The sequence below is a fragment of the Vulpes vulpes genome, chromosome 14 (assembly GCF_048418805.1).
Source record: "Vulpes vulpes isolate BD-2025 chromosome 14, VulVul3, whole genome shotgun sequence".
Taxonomy (NCBI): Eukaryota; Metazoa; Chordata; class Mammalia; order Carnivora; family Canidae; genus Vulpes; species Vulpes vulpes.
In genome coordinates this window covers 75,473,710-75,491,030 of record NC_132793.1, presented here as the reverse complement: position 1 = coordinate 75,491,030, position 17,321 = coordinate 75,473,710, and the positions used below count along the sequence as shown (strand labels likewise).

General features: G+C 37.0%; 1 protein-coding gene across 1 annotated transcript in view; it reads left to right on the top strand.

Annotated features, from left to right (window-relative positions):
• Window positions 1-17,321, top strand: part of JMY (junction mediating and regulatory protein, p53 cofactor) — a 100,080-nt gene that overhangs the window by 33,917 nt on the left and 48,842 nt on the right. Inside the window, exons 2-3 of the mRNA XM_072736922.1 lie at window positions 1,695-1,868; window positions 16,254-16,404. Of these exons, the coding sequence (XP_072593023.1) occupies window positions 1,695-1,868; window positions 16,254-16,404 (325 nt within the window). The remainder of the gene's footprint in view (window positions 1-1,694; window positions 1,869-16,253; window positions 16,405-17,321) is intronic.

Below are 17,321 nucleotides of genomic sequence, written 5' to 3'. Positions count from 1 at the left end.
GCACCAAGACTAGTTTTGTTTTATACAAACTTCTTTCCTCTGGTAGCCACTGGGGCTTGCCCTCAGGCAAAATGCCATGAGTAAAAATTCACTCAGGGTCTTACTATCTTCTAAGTATTGATGTTCTCCAGTTTTTATTTACTTCTGGTCACTTTAGTGCCTTCAGGTAGTTTTGTAATACTTTGCTCAGCGTTTTATAGGCACTATTGGTGAGAGAGTTGGTCTAAGAAACTATTCAGCTGATACTGGATAGTGGCAATTCTTCATATTAGCAGTGAAAGTTGGAATTACAATACCCTTAAAACAATAACATTCATATGGTACTTTTTTTTTGTCATAAAAACACATTAAGGTAGATTATCTGATTCATCATGATTGTTAATGATATACTAGGCAGACACTAACATGTAGTTGCTGGTACATTTAGTGCTAAGAACCTGGGCAGGAAGAGAACTTGAATTCTAAATTGAGTATAAATGTATAGCGCAATAAGGTTACTAAAGCAAAAAGCTGGAGAGGAAAATAGTAGTGAAAACTTTAGGTATGCAATGAAAAGCAAAATTTTGTGCCTTTGAGAAGATGAAACCGTCACCAGGTAAATAGGCACCAAGAGTAAATACATAAAATATTGTCTTGCCTACATAGTTTTTCTCAAAGTCTTTTAAAATTTTAGCGTAAGCTTCCTTGGATTCTTAGAAAAGGATTGCCTATTCTCTCCAGGTCACACAGTGTGCCATTATTGCCCTCGCATTCTTTCTCATGGTATTCATTGTTTCACTGTATTTTTATTCCTTTTAAAACTTTAAAAAATAATCTTTATAATATCACAGTTTGTAATTTTTAAACATTTACTTAGTTTCTGTTTATTCACTATACTGTAAGCTTCCTGAAGAGAGTGTCTGTGTTTTTGTAATGTTCATGTTTGTTGAGGAGTGAAGGAAGACGTGTGTGCACATGCATATACACGTACCAAGGAATGCAAGTAAGAGTTATAAAAATCTATTATACTCAGTCTTAAACTTTTTAAAGATTTTATTTATTTATTCATGAGAGACACACACAGAGAGAGACCTAGGCAGAGACCTAGGCAGAGGGAGAAGCTCCATGTAGGAGGCCTGATGCGGGACTCGATCCCAGAACCCTGGGATCAGGCCCTGAGCCAAAGGCAGATGTTCAACCACTGAGCCATCCAGGCGTCCCAGTCTTAAACTTTTTAGTACAGTTTTTATTAACCTAGATTTTGAGGGATGTAATAGGCATGAGTTGAAAGTTAATGTGGGAATGTTCCAAATTGGGAGGAAGAGCAGAGTGGTGAGAAGATTTGGGAAAATTAGTAAAATAATATTGGCAAGAGTTGATAATTATTTTGTATATTAGCAATGAATTTTTTTTCTACCAGATAAGTGGGGAAAAAATTTTTAAGGGCTTAAGTCTAGGCAGGTAGATAGTATGGAGACCCAGAAAATACACAGAATAGGAATAATATGAGAGCAGTTTGAAAAGGATGATTCAGGCAGGTCTTGGGTAGTAAGACACATCAGTATGGAGACAAGTGATGAAAAACATTCAGTGCTTTTTGTTCCTTCTGTGTTTCAGCATTTCAGGGTCCTAAGAGGTTAAGGGAGGGAGTTTAAATCAAGTAGTATAGGCTATTATAATCAGATACTTTGCAATAAAACTTTCTCCTTCCACAGCTCCTGGATAAGCATAAGAATACAGAAAGCATGGTTGAGCTTCTGGACTTGTATCAGATGGAGGATGAAGCCTATAGCAGCCTTGCAGAAGCCACAACTGAACTATATCAGTATTTACTACAGCCATTCAGAGACATGAGAGAACTTGCCATGCTACGAAGACAGCAGATTAAGGTATTTTTTTGTCACCTTTTTTTAAAAAAAATATTTTATTTATTCATGAGAGACGGAGGCAGAGACACAGAGGGGGAGAAGCAGACTCCATGCAGGGAGCCCGATGCGAGATTCGATCCTGGGACTCCAGGATCATGCCCTGAGCCAAAGGCAGACGCTCTACCGCTGAGCCACCCAGGCATCCTTTCTTTCTTCCCTCCCCTCCCCTCCCCTCTACCGCTGAGCCACCCAGGCGTCCCTCTTATTTTCCCTCCCTCCCTCCCTCCCTCCCTTCCTTCCTTCCTTTTTTTTTTTTTTTTTTTTTTTTTTTAACCTCCATAGTAGCCTGCTTGTTGCTGGCTGGCCATGGGTGAGCTTTTTAAAAATGTAGATACCTAGTCCTTTCTCTCCAAAGATTCTATTCTGGTCAGTTCAGGTTACACAGAACCTGAGCACCTCATTTTAAAGTATCCCAAGGGTGATTCTATTGAGTAGCCAGGGATGAGAAGAGCCTAGAAAGTAAAGTTGAAGATACATTGAGAAATCCCCATTTCCCTCCTCCCCCTCCTTTTCCTATACTTCTCTTCCTCTCTCATTTAATGTTTTGGGGATTGTCTAGTCTTAGATTTCTTTATCTGAAGTTTTCAGAACATTTCTTCTGGGAATACCTTATTTGAAAGTTAGATTTTATTTATTTATTTATTTAAGATTTTTTTATTTACTCATGAAAGACACAGAGAGAGAGGCAGACACAGGCAGAGAGAGAAACAAGCTCCCTGCAGGGAATCTGATACAGGACTTGATCCCAGGATCCAGGGATCATGACCTGAGCCAAAAGCAGACACCCAACCACTGAGCCATCCAGGCACCCCAAAGACTGGAAGAATTTAATGTTAGAGCTTAAAAATTGTTTTTTGAAGCTTTATTTTAGGGGTGTGGGAAGTACAGAGGGAGATGGAGAGAGAATCTTAAGTATACTGCATGCTGAGGTTGGATCCTGATGCAGGGCTCCTTCCCAGGACTCTGAGATGGTGATCTGAGCTGGAACCAAGAGTTGGCACTTTGACTGTCACCTGGGCAACCCTTTAGAGCTTTAAAATCTATGATGTTTAATTTTCATGGGTAAAGTATGCATTACACTTTTTGAGGCAAGTGTTACTACATTTTCTTTTTCATGGTGTTCTTTTAGCTACTTTTTTTTTTTTTTTCCTATCTATGTCTTTGTGGGAAATGACATAGATACAACCTTAGGTCTGTAAAATGTCATCCTGAAGCTTTGGCAGGGTATCAAGGAATGAAGCTAAAGCCGTATTTATAGAGAAATTTATTGTTAGTAGAGAAGAATAAAGTTTTAAAGCAACCATCCAGACTTTCACCCTAAGAGGGTAGAAACAGAGAGCAGGTTAAACCCCTAAAATTAAGAGTGGGGTCAGTAAAAAAACAAAACATTTAAAAAAATCTGTGAAACAGGACAGCCCCAGTGGCCCAGTGGTTTAGCACCGCCTTCAGTCTGGGGTGTGATCCTGGAGACCCGGGATCGAGTCCCATGTCAGGCTCCCTGCATGGAGCCTGCTTCTCCCTCTGCCTGTGTCTCTGCCTCTCTCTCTCAATCTGTGTCTGTCATGAATAAATAAATAAAATCTTTAAAAAAAAAAAAGACTTAAAAAAAATCTGTGAAACCAAAATGTGGTTGTGTTTGGGAGCAAAAACACTATATTTTATAACTCTAGCTGAATTTTTTTTTTTTTTTTTTTTAGAGAAGAGCCACATATCTGGTAGGACTGAAAGTGCATATATCACTGCAGATTCTACAGATGTTAAAGTTAATAAAGAAATATGGACAAGTTGGTACCAATAAGTTTTATTTATCTATTATTTATTTATTTATTTTTAAAGGTTTTTTATTTACTTATTCATGAGAGAGAGAGAGAGAGAGGCCGAGACACAGGCAGAGGGAGAAGCAGGCTCCCTGCAGGGGACCTGACGTGGGACTTGATCCCGGGTCTCCAGGATCATGCCCTGGGCTGAAGTCGGCGCTAAACCGCTGAGCCACCCAGGCTGCCCTATTTATTTATTTTTAAGGATATATTTTAAAAAATATTTTATTTATTTATTCATGACAGACAGAGAGGCAGCGACATAGGCGCAGAGTGAGATGTGGGACTTGATACCCGGACCCCAGGATCACGCCCTGGGCTGAAGGCAGATGCTCAACCACTGAGCCCCCCAGGCGCCCCAAGCTGTGCAATTTAGATGAAATGGATAAATTATTTGGAAAAAAATGCAAATTATCAAAAAGGATTCACAGAGAAACAGAAGACTGTTAGGAGCCCTATATTAACAATGTTGGGCAGTTCATAATTTAAAGCCTTCGTAATGAGAAATCTACAGGTCCAGATGACATCATTGGGTTTATCAAAGATGTAAGGAAAAAATTATGCCAATTCTACACAAGCTCAGAAAATAAAGGAGGTGGGATGCCTGAGTGGCTCAGTGGTTGAACGTCTGCCTTTGGCTCAGGACATGATCCCGTGGTCCCGGAATCAAGTCCCACATCAGGCTCCTTGCATGGAGCCTACTTCTCCCTCAGCCTCTGTATCTGCCTCTCTCTCTCCGTGTTCTCATGTATAAATAAAATCTTAAAAAATAAAATAAAATCTTAAAAATAAAGAAGGAATACTTCCCAACTCATTTTTTTTAGTCTAGCATTATCCTGGTGTCAAAATCAAATGATACTGCACAAAAAAAGAACTAGAGACACATGACCCTCATGAATGTAGATGCAGTAATCCTTAATATGATCTTAAAAAATAGGATCCTAGTGATCAATAAAAATGATCATACAGTGTGTATGATTAGGGTTTATTTCAAATACAAGGTTCTTTTAACATTCAGAAATAAACCAGTGTAATTTACCATATTTGACTAAAGGGGAAAAAATCAATGTGTCTATGGATGCAGAAAAGCATTTAACAAAGTTCAGTATCCATTCGTGATAAAAATTTAGCATACTACAGGAGGAAAGGGGAATTTCCTCTACCTGATAAAGGGTATGTATAAAAAGGCTACCTAACATCATATATGATGGTGAATGATTAAATTCTTTCCCTCTTTGGGAACAAGGCAAGATTATTTACTCTGACCACTTTATTTTTATTATTTTTATTTTTTATTTATTTATTATAGTCACACAGAGAGAGAGAGAGAGAGAGAGAGAGAGAGGCAGAGACACAGGCAGAGGGAGAAGCAGGCTCCATGCACCGGGAGCCTGACATGGGATTCGATCCCGGGTCTCCAGGATCGCGCCCTGGGCCAAAGGCAGGCGCCAAACTGCTGCGCCACCCAGGGATCCCTATTTTTATTATTTTTAAAACGATTTTATTTATTTATTTGAGAGAGGGAGGGAGTATGAACAAAAAGGGAAAGGGAGAAGTAGATTCTCCATCTAGCAGGGAGCTCAACTTGGGGCTCGATCCCAGGACCCTTGGATCATGCATGACCTGAGCTGAAGGCAGATGCTTAACCAACTGTGAACCACCCAGGTTCCCTGCTGTCACCACTTTAATTCAGTGTTTTTTCTGGAGTTTGTAGCCAGAAAAAGATATATGGCATATAAATTACAAGGACAAAATAAAGTCATCTGTACTTTGAGATCATATGAGATATCCTAAGGAATTTTAAACAAAAAACCTGTTGAAAATGATAGGTTAAAAAAAAAAAATAAAAGAAAATGATAGGTAAATGTAGTTACAAGATCAGTATTAAAATTTAGTTTCATTTTCTTTTAGAAATGAAACTGAAGAGGCAACTGGGTTGGTCCAGTTGGTTACGTGGTCTGCCTTCATCAGGTCACGATTCCACAGTCCTGGGATGCAGCCCTGTATCAGGCTCCTGCTCAGTGGGGAGTCTGCTTCTCCCTTACTCCCTCCCCACCGCTCATGCTTTTTCTGTGTCTCTCAAATAAATTTTTAAATGAAACAATTATACAAAAACTTTAAATTACCATTTTAAGTTCTCTCTGAACACAAACTCTTTAGGAATATATTTTATAAAATATTTGAAAGCTTTGTACACTGAAAATTATAAAACTTTGCTGAAAGTCATTAAATGAGTGTACCTTAAGAAATGGAGGAATCGTGTTAATAGTTTGGAAGATTCAGTAATGTCTAGATGTCAGTTTACAGTTTTGTAGATTCAAATTAAAATTTTTTTTTTTTTTTTTTTTAAGATTTCATTCATTCATGAGACACAGGGAGAGATAGGAATGCAGAGACACAGGCAGAGGGAGAAGCAGGCTCCATACAGGGAGTCCGATGTGGGACTCGATCCCCGACCCTGACCCAAAGGCAGACACTCAACCGCTGAGCCACCCAGGCATCCCCAAATTAAAATTCCTTTTTTTTTTTTTTTAAGATTTTATTTATTTGTTCATGAGAGACAGAGAGAGAGGCACAGGCAGAAGCAGGCTCCATGCAGGGAGCTAGACGCAGGACTCAATCCCGGGCCTCCAGGAACACAGCCTGGGCTGAAGGCGGTGCTAAACTGCCGAGCCACCTGGGCTGCCCCCCAAATTAAAATTCTAATAGGTTTTTCCCCTTCAGAAACTGACAAGCTAATAAGTTTTTATGGAAAAACAAAGGATGGCTTTATAATAACTTTGAAAAAGATGAAATTGGAGGACTTACAATACCTGATTTCAAAATTTACTAAAAAGCTAGAGAAAACCAGTCATTGTAGTATTAGCCTAGATGGAATTGTAGATCAATGGAAGAGAATAGAATCCTGAAATAGATGCATGGTTACATAGTAAGGTTTTCACGAAGGTGATAGAGCAGTTCAGTGGGGAGATAGAATAATCTTTGCAAGAAATGCATACCTACTACAATTGCATGCCCATATAAAAAATTGATCTACGTCCTTAGACCATTTACAAAAATTAACTTGAAATCCATCTTAGACTTAAATAGAATCTCTTATGTTCTAAAACTTAAATAAGAGGGGTGCCTGGGTGGCTCAGTATGTTAAGCATCCAACTCTTTTGGCTCAAGACATGATCTCAGGGTTGTGAGACGGAGCCCTGCATTGGCTCTAAGATCTTTCCCTCTACCCCTCTCCCTGCCACCACCCCCTAGTTCTCTCTTCAAAAAAAATTATAAGAAAACACAGGATGTTTTCACAATTTGGGGGGAAGAAAAAAGTAAGGGCTTTTTGACATGATGAACAAAACTTGACCCATAAAGAAAAAAATTGATAAATTGGACTTTACCAAAATTAAACACTTATTTTTTGAAAGATTAAGTAAAAAGGTAAGCCCATAGATTGGGAAAAATACTTGTAATACATCTGAAAAAGGAACTGTACAGCTCAATAACACAGCCAAAAGATTTAAAAACAGGCTAAATATTTAAAAGGCACTTAAAGAGAGACGCCTGGGTGGATCAGTAATTGAGCATCTACCTTTGGCTCAGGGCGTGATTCCGGGGTCTTGGGATCAAGTTCCTATTTGGGTTGCCCACAGGGAGCCTGCTTCTTCCTCTTGCTGTGTCTCTGCCTCTCTCTCTCTCTCTCCCTCTCTCTCTCTGTGTCTCTCATGAATAAATAAAATCTTTAAAAATAATAAATAAAAGACAAATGGCCAATGAGGTCACACAGAATCGCTTAAAATAGTCATCATAGAAATTCAAATTAAAACTATAATGAGATACATACTCATTAGAATCAATATAATTTAAGATTCTGGCACTTCCAAGGGCTGATGAGGATAGAGAGTAACTAGAATTCTAAAATATTGCTAGCATATTTTATAGTGGTGTAAGCACTTTGATAGATGGTTTGGCTCTTCATACGTTAGACATATACATAACTTACTACTCACCTATTCAAATCCTAATTATTTTATAAAGAGAGAATAAAACGTCTGCTCACAAGACTTAAACACTAATACTCATGCCATGTTTCTTCACAGTAGGCCCTAACTAGAACAGCCCAGATAGCCATCAGCAGATGAATGGATAAGCAAAATGTAATATTTCCATATTTATAGTATAAATACTCAGCAGTGCAAAGGAATTAATTTTGATAGGCACAACAACATGGATAAATCCTAAATTTTGCTAAATCAAAGATGCCAAGTAGAGCAGTGTATATACATGTGTGAAGGGATGGATGGCAGGGGAACCTTCTGGAAGTGATAGAAATATTTTGTGTCTCCATGGTAGTGGTTGTTGCTTGGGTGTATGTAGCTATCAGAAGTCATTAAATTGAGCACTTTAAATGGATTCATTTGATTGTATGTAAATTATACCTTAATATGCTGAACAAAAGACGATAGACTCTGTAAATTATATAAATTCATTTACGTGAAAATCTGGAGATTATGGTTGTGATCTATGTTGACAGAAAGCTTAGCATTTGTTGCTTGAGGTTGGGCAGTGGAGATTGAGAGGGAACAGATGTAACAATCCTTTGAGTGATTGACAGGCTGTAAATTTTGGTTAGTGGTTTTTACATGGGTATATAAACATGTCAGAATTCATCAAACTTACACTTACTTTGGGAACATTTTTTTGTATGTAAATTATAACTTAATAAAGTTGATTTTAAAAAAATCTTGTAAAAATTGATTAGAGGCACACAAACTGGAGTGATCAACACTGTCTAAAGATACATAAAAAAAAAAGAGATTATCAAGAGTTTCACCATTGAAGAATGAAGATGAATTCGATAGGATGTGGATACATAATGTCTACATTGGAGATTGGAATAGAGAATGCTCCATAAATAGATAAAAACAGGAATGGTACAGTGAATAGGCATATACTTGTGCTTTTAGTCAAATTATTGAACAAATAACCAAATCTTAAGTCCTATCTGGCACCATTAGTCGATGCCAGTAAATAGCATGACTGGGATCAAAACACATGTGTGTTTGACTGCAAAGCTTGCTGTTTTAGTTAAACCATAGGATGTAAATTGTTTGATACGTCTTGGGTATAAGGATTTGTAGGAAATGAGAGGAGAGATGGTCGGGCATCCTGGGAGTTTTACCTATACTCTAGATTTTCAAGAACTTTATTTCCAGTGGTTTGATTAACCTCGATATTAAGGCATGATAGAAAAGAAGTTAACTTGGCACCTTGAATATCTCTTTATATTTGTAAAATTAAAGTATTTATAAAGTATTTGTAAATATACATTTATATTTTATAATATATATAATTTTAAATATATAATATATAAAAATAAATAATACATAACATATATAAATTATAATTCATTTAATTATATAATTTTTTATTTATATATACACCCAAGCAACAATTTATAATATATAAATTTTATAGATATAAAATATATAAAAATTTATATGAAATATATTTTATATTTTATAAAATAATACATATATTAATATGATACAGTTACTGTATATATTAAATGTACTTTATTATAGTCTATATTTTTATAAATGGTGATTAATAAAGATTTTTCAATAATCTATAATCTACAATAATTTCAATAATCTTGGTTTCATCTATAAGCATTAAGCAGCCCTACCCAGAATTTTTGGCCTAGAAATTCTGAGACAAACACCCCTTGAGGGACTAGGAGACTCTATGTCTAATATATTGGTTCTCAAAAACTGGACTAGTAGCATCAATATCAGTTGGAACCTTGTCACAAGTACAGAATCTTGGCCCCCCCCCCCCCCCCCTTTTTTTTAAATCTTGGTCCTTACCTCAGATCTCTACTGAAACTGTAGGGGAAAGCTGTCAGCAGTCTTCGTTTTTAACAAGTCTTTCAGGTGATCATGATGGATACTTAAGTTTGAGAACCACAAGTTTAAAAGAACTTAAAACCACTAAGGGATTGAACACACTGAACTCAAAGTTACGATCTCTGGGCCTCAGGTTTCACAACTATAGAGTGAGATTCAAACTAGATTCTGGGGGATCCCTGGGTGGCGCAGCGGTTTGGCGCCTGCCTTTGGCCCAGGGCGCGATCCTGGAGACCCGGGATCGAATCCCACGTCGGGCTCCCGGTGCATGGAGCCTGCTTCTCCCTCTGCCTGTGTCTCTGCCTCTCTCTCTGTGACTATCATAAATAAAATAAAATAAAAATTAAAAAAAAACAAACAAACTAGATTCTGTCTAGATTTTTAAACCCAGCCTATTAATGAGTCAGGGTTAGTTACTGAGTGGCCCACTAATTTGTTTATTAGCTAAAAGCAGTTCAAACACGTTGGCCAGCTTTTAGTACTTGCTGAAAGAAATAAGCTAGAATCTAGAAGGCATCCTCAGTTCTTCTCTCCCCTTTGTAGCCAGGCGCCTCATTTTGCCAGTCATCTCCTCATTGAATCTTAAATATGCTCTTCCACCCTTCCTCTCCCCAGGACCAAGAAATCTGTAGGTATCTGGTGAAATAGATATAATACTATTATATTAATAGTGTGTATTATATATATATAATTATATATATAAAACTCTCCATATTATACATATAATATATATACTCTCCAGCCCCTATTCTAGCAGACAAATTAGAAAAGGGCCTTCTTCTGAGCAGCTGCAGCAGTACACATGATGTGGCAAAACGTGGGCTTTTCAGTCTCTACACTCTGTATCCTTCATCGGGCTCTTTTGTACACAGTGTGACTGCTACATTATTGGACCACTATATACTATTGCATGCCAACTGTGAACTATATAGTGCTGTCAGTTTACATTAAGCTACTTTTCTCTTACCTGAGCCATTTTTTCATTGAATTCCTTGGCTTTAGATTTCTCACTTTTATTTATTATTTTTTTAGGATTTATTAATTTTTAGAAAACATGCATGAGAGTGTGGGGAGAAGGAGAGGATTTCAGGCAGACTCCCTGCTAAGTATGAAGCCTCACACAGGGCTTGATCTCATCACCCTGGAATCATGACCGAAGCTGAAATCAAGAGTCAGACCCCCCCCAGCCTGACTGACCCACTCAGGCACCCCAGATTTCTCTAATCTTTAAAAAAATATATCATTTCACACTTTTTTTTGAGAATATTGATTTACTTTGAATACAAAAAATGCACACATAGATACTTCGAAATCTGATCATGTCATTTTGTTAATCATAGTCACCTTTGGGTGATGCCTGGGCCTGGAAAATTTGCACAAAAGGTACTACTACATCAGTATATATACAAATTTATCTTGCCATCTCTTTCACCTGAGAATTGGAGGGTTTTTTAAATTCCTTCTTCACCCAGTAACCAGACGGTAGACAGGAATAACACCTAGGTTTCTCATATAAAAACCAGTATCCAAAAAAAAAAAAAAAAAAAAAACCCAAAAAACCCCCAGTATCCAAGGAAGTGATGTACTTCATAATAGGTAATTGATGCCAAGAAATCTGTATTTATTAGTCTCACTATAGCTACCTAAACTGACACATACTTTTTTCCATTTTAAAAACAGGCACTGTTTTCTTTCTAGCTCTGAAATTGAAAACAGAGATGTCATTGTTTTTAAGCACACGATCCAGCTGACCAATGCTGTACATTTTCAGACTTGCCAAGTTAGGAAAGGAACTTAGTATCCTGGCTCAATGTCTTAGGTACAATAAACTGTAATAACATTTTTTTATAAGTTGGCTGTACCATTAGTTACTGAGTTTCAGAGGTCATTTAAACGGCATTTAAAAAAAGCATAGAGAGCATGTTTGTGTTGCGTATATTTGAATGTGCCTTTACAGTGAAGGTAAAGATAATCCAATAAAAAAGTAGAAGTTTTCCTCAAATAATTAAAAGCAGATTTTAATTTGTTCTCTTTAAAAAGCCATAATGCAAGTTTCCTCACATCGGTACAATGTTAGGCATCCAAGTAGAAAAGATTTCTATTTAATGATCCGAGTTAAGATTTTTGAAGTTTGAACACTGTTTTGGTGTTTATTAAATTTCTTTTTTTTAAATTTTATTTTATTTACTCATTAGAGACACACAGAGAGGGGCAGAGGCAGATTCCATGCAGGGAGTCTGATGTGGGACTTGATCCTGGGACTACAGGATCACACCCTAGGCGGAAGGCAGGGGCTAAACCGCTGAGCCACCCAGGGATCCCTGTTTATTAAATTTCTATTCCATGGTTGTGTCTGTAGGGGTTTGATTGGAAAAGTAAACCAGTTATTTCAATAGGGGGAATTTAATACAAAGAAGAGTTAACTTGATATAAAGTTGTTAACCAGATGGTTAACAAGGCAGCTCTAAGATATCAGAGCTAACAGTTGTAAAAACAGCCACCACTTCTGGGATTAGTGGCACACAGGGAAAGCGATGGTAATTATTAAAGCTTTAGTTAGCATGAAGGATGGACTGTGTGTGGAGCTGAAGTCCAGGGAAAGCAACATGGCTTGTCAAGGGCTGGTGTGTCTCAGCTCAAAGGAGAGACCCAGATTTCTGGGAATGGGCAGGCTGGTGTTGGTTTGTCTTGCAGGGGAGGGTGAGCAGAAAGTGAGGCTACTTCTGCTAAGGCCGATGAACTGTAAACTGGATTCTGTGAACTGCTTCAGGAAGGGCCTGCATACGCTGGGATGAAATAAGTCTGCGATGATGCTCATTGGAACATCGAACAGGAAAGTCAGGTGATACACATAAGAAGAAGCAAATCTCTTTTCCTTCCTCTAGCCCTTTATATCAGCAAAGCCTAGATATGGTTCACAGAGCGCTAACCCTAGCATTAGAAGGCTTAAGGATGAACTTGAACTGATGAACAAAAATTCATATATATCTTTAGACTTTTGAAGTTAGGGGGGGAGAAACACCCTACTAACCTAGTTTAAGATTTTAGGCACAATAAGTCCTTGAAAGTGTACAAGATTTAATCATGTCATTGAAAAGTTGTGTATCATAATGTGTTGAATAAGTTAAAAATTTAGCTGTAGTGTTCAATTTACTAAATTTTTGGTCCTCACTTAAGAATATTAGTCTTAAACCTTTTAACTTGAATATTTAAAAACAGAGGTAATCACAACAAAGCACAAACCTCGATGGTTTTGTTAGAGAGCAAACAAGTCTTCAGAGTCCTCCTATCTGAGCTAAAGTCTAAATATGTCACTGACTCCTTAGAATCTCACAGTGGTTACGTATTGCCTCTCAAACTATAAATTCAGCCTGACATTTTAAGGCCTCCTAATAGTGATCACAACCTCCTTTTCTAGTCTTATCTTCCATTATCTTTATCTGTTTTACTTAAACTCCAGACATGCTGGACTGTTCTGTCCCTTACCACACTGAACTTAGCTGCCTCTAGGCTAGTCTTTTGCTCAGGTTAATTCTTGCCTCCAGTAGGCCTTTAGGGTGGTTCTACTTCCCCATTTATATTCCATATGTATCTATCAATCATACCCCTCCTTTTTATAACCCTCTACAGCTTTGAACCTCAATAAGGTACATCCTGAGCTAAACAGCTAAATGTGTTCTTTTCTTACCAAACGTGTCATTTACCTTGAAGGTCTTAAAATACTTTTTTTTCTTTTTATAGAGACACTTTTTTTTTTAAAAGATTTTATTCATTCATTCATGAGAGATAAATAGAGACAGAAGCAGAGACACAGGCAGAGGGAAAAGCAGGCTCTACGCAGGGAGCCTGAGGTGGGACTCAATCCTGGGACTCCAGGATCACGCCCCGGGCCGAAGGCAGGCGCCAAACCGCCGAGCCATCCAGGGATCCCCCTATAGAGACACTCTTAACTATTTTTAAAACCTAGATAAAATTCTCCTTGTTCATTAAGAATTTACTTATCATTCCCATTAGAAATTTTCTTCCCAGACTCAATACTGCAGCCTCTATAGCTGGTACATCGCATGGTATCTTAGGTATATTCTTTTTTTTTTTTTTTTAATATCTTGTTTATTCATGAGAGACACAGAGAGGCAGAGACATAAGGCAGAGGGAGAAGCAGTCTCCCTGAGGGGGAAGTGACTTGATCCTGGGACTCTGGGATCATGACCAGAGCCAAAGGCAGATGCTTCACCACTGAGCCACTGAGGTGCCTCCAAAAGAAAGGTATTTGAAGTCTAATAGTTAGGGATCTATATTAAGCCTAGTATAATACTGATGCTGAAATGAATAATTAAATCATAAATGATTGTGTCATAGCGCTCACACTTAATATGTAGCACAGCTAGGTCTCCTGATTTGAAGACAGATTTCTACATCATCTTTGCTTACCCTATCCTCCAATTAGATTGTAAATTTCTTAGGAGGAAGATGTGTACCTTACGTTATATCCCCTGAAGCACCTAGTACAGTGGGCTCTTTATTCAAATTATATAATTGAAAGATTCCAAATGTTAACTGTCGTAAAATCAAAAAGGAAGAAAAAAGCTACCGTATTCAGTAGTATCATGTAATTTGGGTCTTGGAATATGTGACTGGAGATACAGTAATTGTTTTGTGAGAATTAAAAAAAATTCCAGTCTCGGTGAGTAAGGAATATGATATCAAGAATCTAAGCTCTTACTGACTTAATTATGCACTATTTTTATAGTACCAGAAGTAGAGCTCAAGTAATTCTGTTTTCCAACTATTAAGGAGGACATTTAAGTTCTGATCATATCTCAACTTCCCCTCCCTCCCACACACACTAGGGGAAAAAAATAAGTCTCACAATTTTGCCTCTTGATGGTCCTCCTATATGAAAACAAGAGCTCATTGTTTGCTTGACTAGAAAGAGGGAAACTTCTGGGATAATGTGTTTTAGTTTTGTCTAGTTGGTATAGTTTGTGACCCAAAGAAGAGAGAGAACATTTTTTTGGTTCATGATTATAAAAGCAATATAAGCAATACATACACAATGAGGATTTGGAAAGTACAGATTTTAAACAGAAGAAAAATAATTACCCATAATCTAACGAAAAATGACCTCAGTAATACATTGTACATATTTTCTCCTTGTTTCGGAGAAACAAGGATCACACCCTGGGCCCTGGGCCGAAGGCAGGTGCTAAACCACTGAACCACACAGGGATCCCTATGTAGTCATTCTTGATCCCTCCTTGTGCTTTGCTTATTTTGTCCATTTATAACACTTCTTATAAATTGCTCAATTGTGAGCTGAGTTTGTATTAAGTGATCTTGCATATATTTCCATCTCTATCTGGAAGCTTCTTCATTTGCTTAAGGAGCTAGCAGTATATTGTTTTTTTAAGGTCAAAACCAAACGTTACCTTCCTCTACGTTACATTTCCTACATTAACGTGTTATTTTGGGGTAAGGCTGTTCTTTTAATTTGTTTATGGCACCATTTAGAGAAATGCAGCCTGTATTATTTCTACTTGTGAAGCTTTTTTACAATTTTTTTTTTGGTGGCTCATGATAGTTTATTTAGTTTTTTAGGAGTATGCCAGGCATGGGTTAATATCTTTCTTTGTTTTTTTTCATCATCTTAATAAGATGCTCACTTCTCATTGAATTTTTAGGCTGTCTTTTCTTACTATATGATAAAGCAGGCTAGAGGGCACAAAGGATCTGTTGCTAGTCTTTATGGATTTCACCTTTCTTCCATGTTAAACATACCTGTGTAGTAATTTTATATACTTTTATATTAATACTGTCTGTACTGTGAATTTTATTACAGCGTTCACCTGGTACATCCCTGTCCATCATTTGGTTTTCAACTCTCCTTTGTCCTTTTGTTTCAGTTGTAACTCTCGCAAAATAGTGTTTGTTTGTTTGTTTTTTTTTGTTTGTTTTTTAAATGAGTTTACTTATTTATTAGAGCGAGAGAGATAAGAGATCTCGAGCCGGGGGTTGGGGGGAGGCCAGAGGGAGAAGTGGACTTCTGCCTAAGTAGGGAGCCCAATGTGGGCCTGGATCCCAGGATTCTAGGTTCATGACCTGAGCTGAAGGCAGACGCTTATTAACAGATTGAACCACGCAGGCGCCCTCTTGCAAATAAATTATTTTTGTCTGTTACTTTTGTTTAGAGGTCTTTGATAGATGGGCTGATTTTCATAAATTCTCAGTCTTAAAATTTGAGTTTTCAATTATTTTATGTCAGTTGTAAAAGAAGTATTTTAATGGCACAAATAATTCTTAATCTAAAAATATAATTATCCTAAGGAGGAAATCTATTTCCTCATCTAACATTTTGCTGTATGTCCTTTGTTTATATATGGAGGAGGGGATGATGAAAAAGAAGATAGAAGATAGAAGATAGAAGATAAAAGAGGAATTGGGAACCAGTTTTTGCATCTGATAGCTTTAACATTGTTAATTTACTTATTTTGTAAATTAAAAGCTTCTATTCTAGAGCAAGAGAAAAATATGCTTCGTTTTAGGCATAATGCCTGATATCTAAATTCAGTGAATATTTAAGGAATGAAGAAAGAAAGAAGTGGGCTTCTTAATTTTTCTTTTTTTCTCTAAAGATTTCTATGGAGAATGATTATCTCGGTCCCCGGAGAATTGAAAGTCTACAGAAAGAAGATGCTGATTGGCAGCGAAAAGCTCACATGGCTGTGCTGTCTATTCAAGACCTTACTGTCAAATATTTTGAAATAACAGCAAAAGCACAAAAAGGTGAGTTTCCTAGTATAGTTATCCTTGTTAGATATTTTTGAAAGTGAGTGGGTTAAGTATTCCATGTTTGCAGGAGTTCTATAGAATAATATATAAAGATTACTCATAGTTCTAGTAGTTAAAAGATCCCTATTAGCAAATTATGGTAGATCCTTTCAATCTTTTTTGGGCATGTATTTACATATTCTTCACCTGTAAAAACTAGCAATGGAGTGTTAGTGTAGCTTAATTCAATTCTGATACTAACCCGTTATAGATTCCACAGCTTAAAGGCCCAGGTCCCAATGAGACTGCCCACATTTAGACCAAATAATGACATGTTTTGGGGTTCCCACAGCCTTTTTAGGTTTGTTCATTTGCTACAATGATCCACAGGACTCAGACAAGCACATACTTAGGAGAATTACAGTTTTATAAACAATACAAATCAAGATCAGCCAAATGAAGAGATATTTAGGGCAAGGTCTCTGAAGGTCCATTCCTTCCAATTTTCTTCCACACGTGGCCACAGAAATCCTTCAGTAGCAGTTTAAAGTCACTGCTATTTATTATTTTCATGATCTGCCTGACATTAACATAGTATAGCATTTAGGTTATTCCTTCAGCAAATCCACATTTCCTTAGAAATTGTACTTGAAGCAGATTATTCCTTCAGAATGCCAGTGTACCAAAGAAGAATGCGGTCTTTGATTCTTTAGCATCATTTGACATTGTTATTTAAAAAATTAAAAAAATAAAAATAATTTGAAAGTATCATGTTTTTAAATTTTTATTTCCTTCATTATGACTGACTACTGCTTTTTAAAATGTAATAGTTGACATTTGTATATCCTTTTCACTTAATATTTTTTTGGTAGGTTCTTTTTCTCTTAATAAGAGATCCTCATATTGGTTTATTTTTATTATATCACACTTGT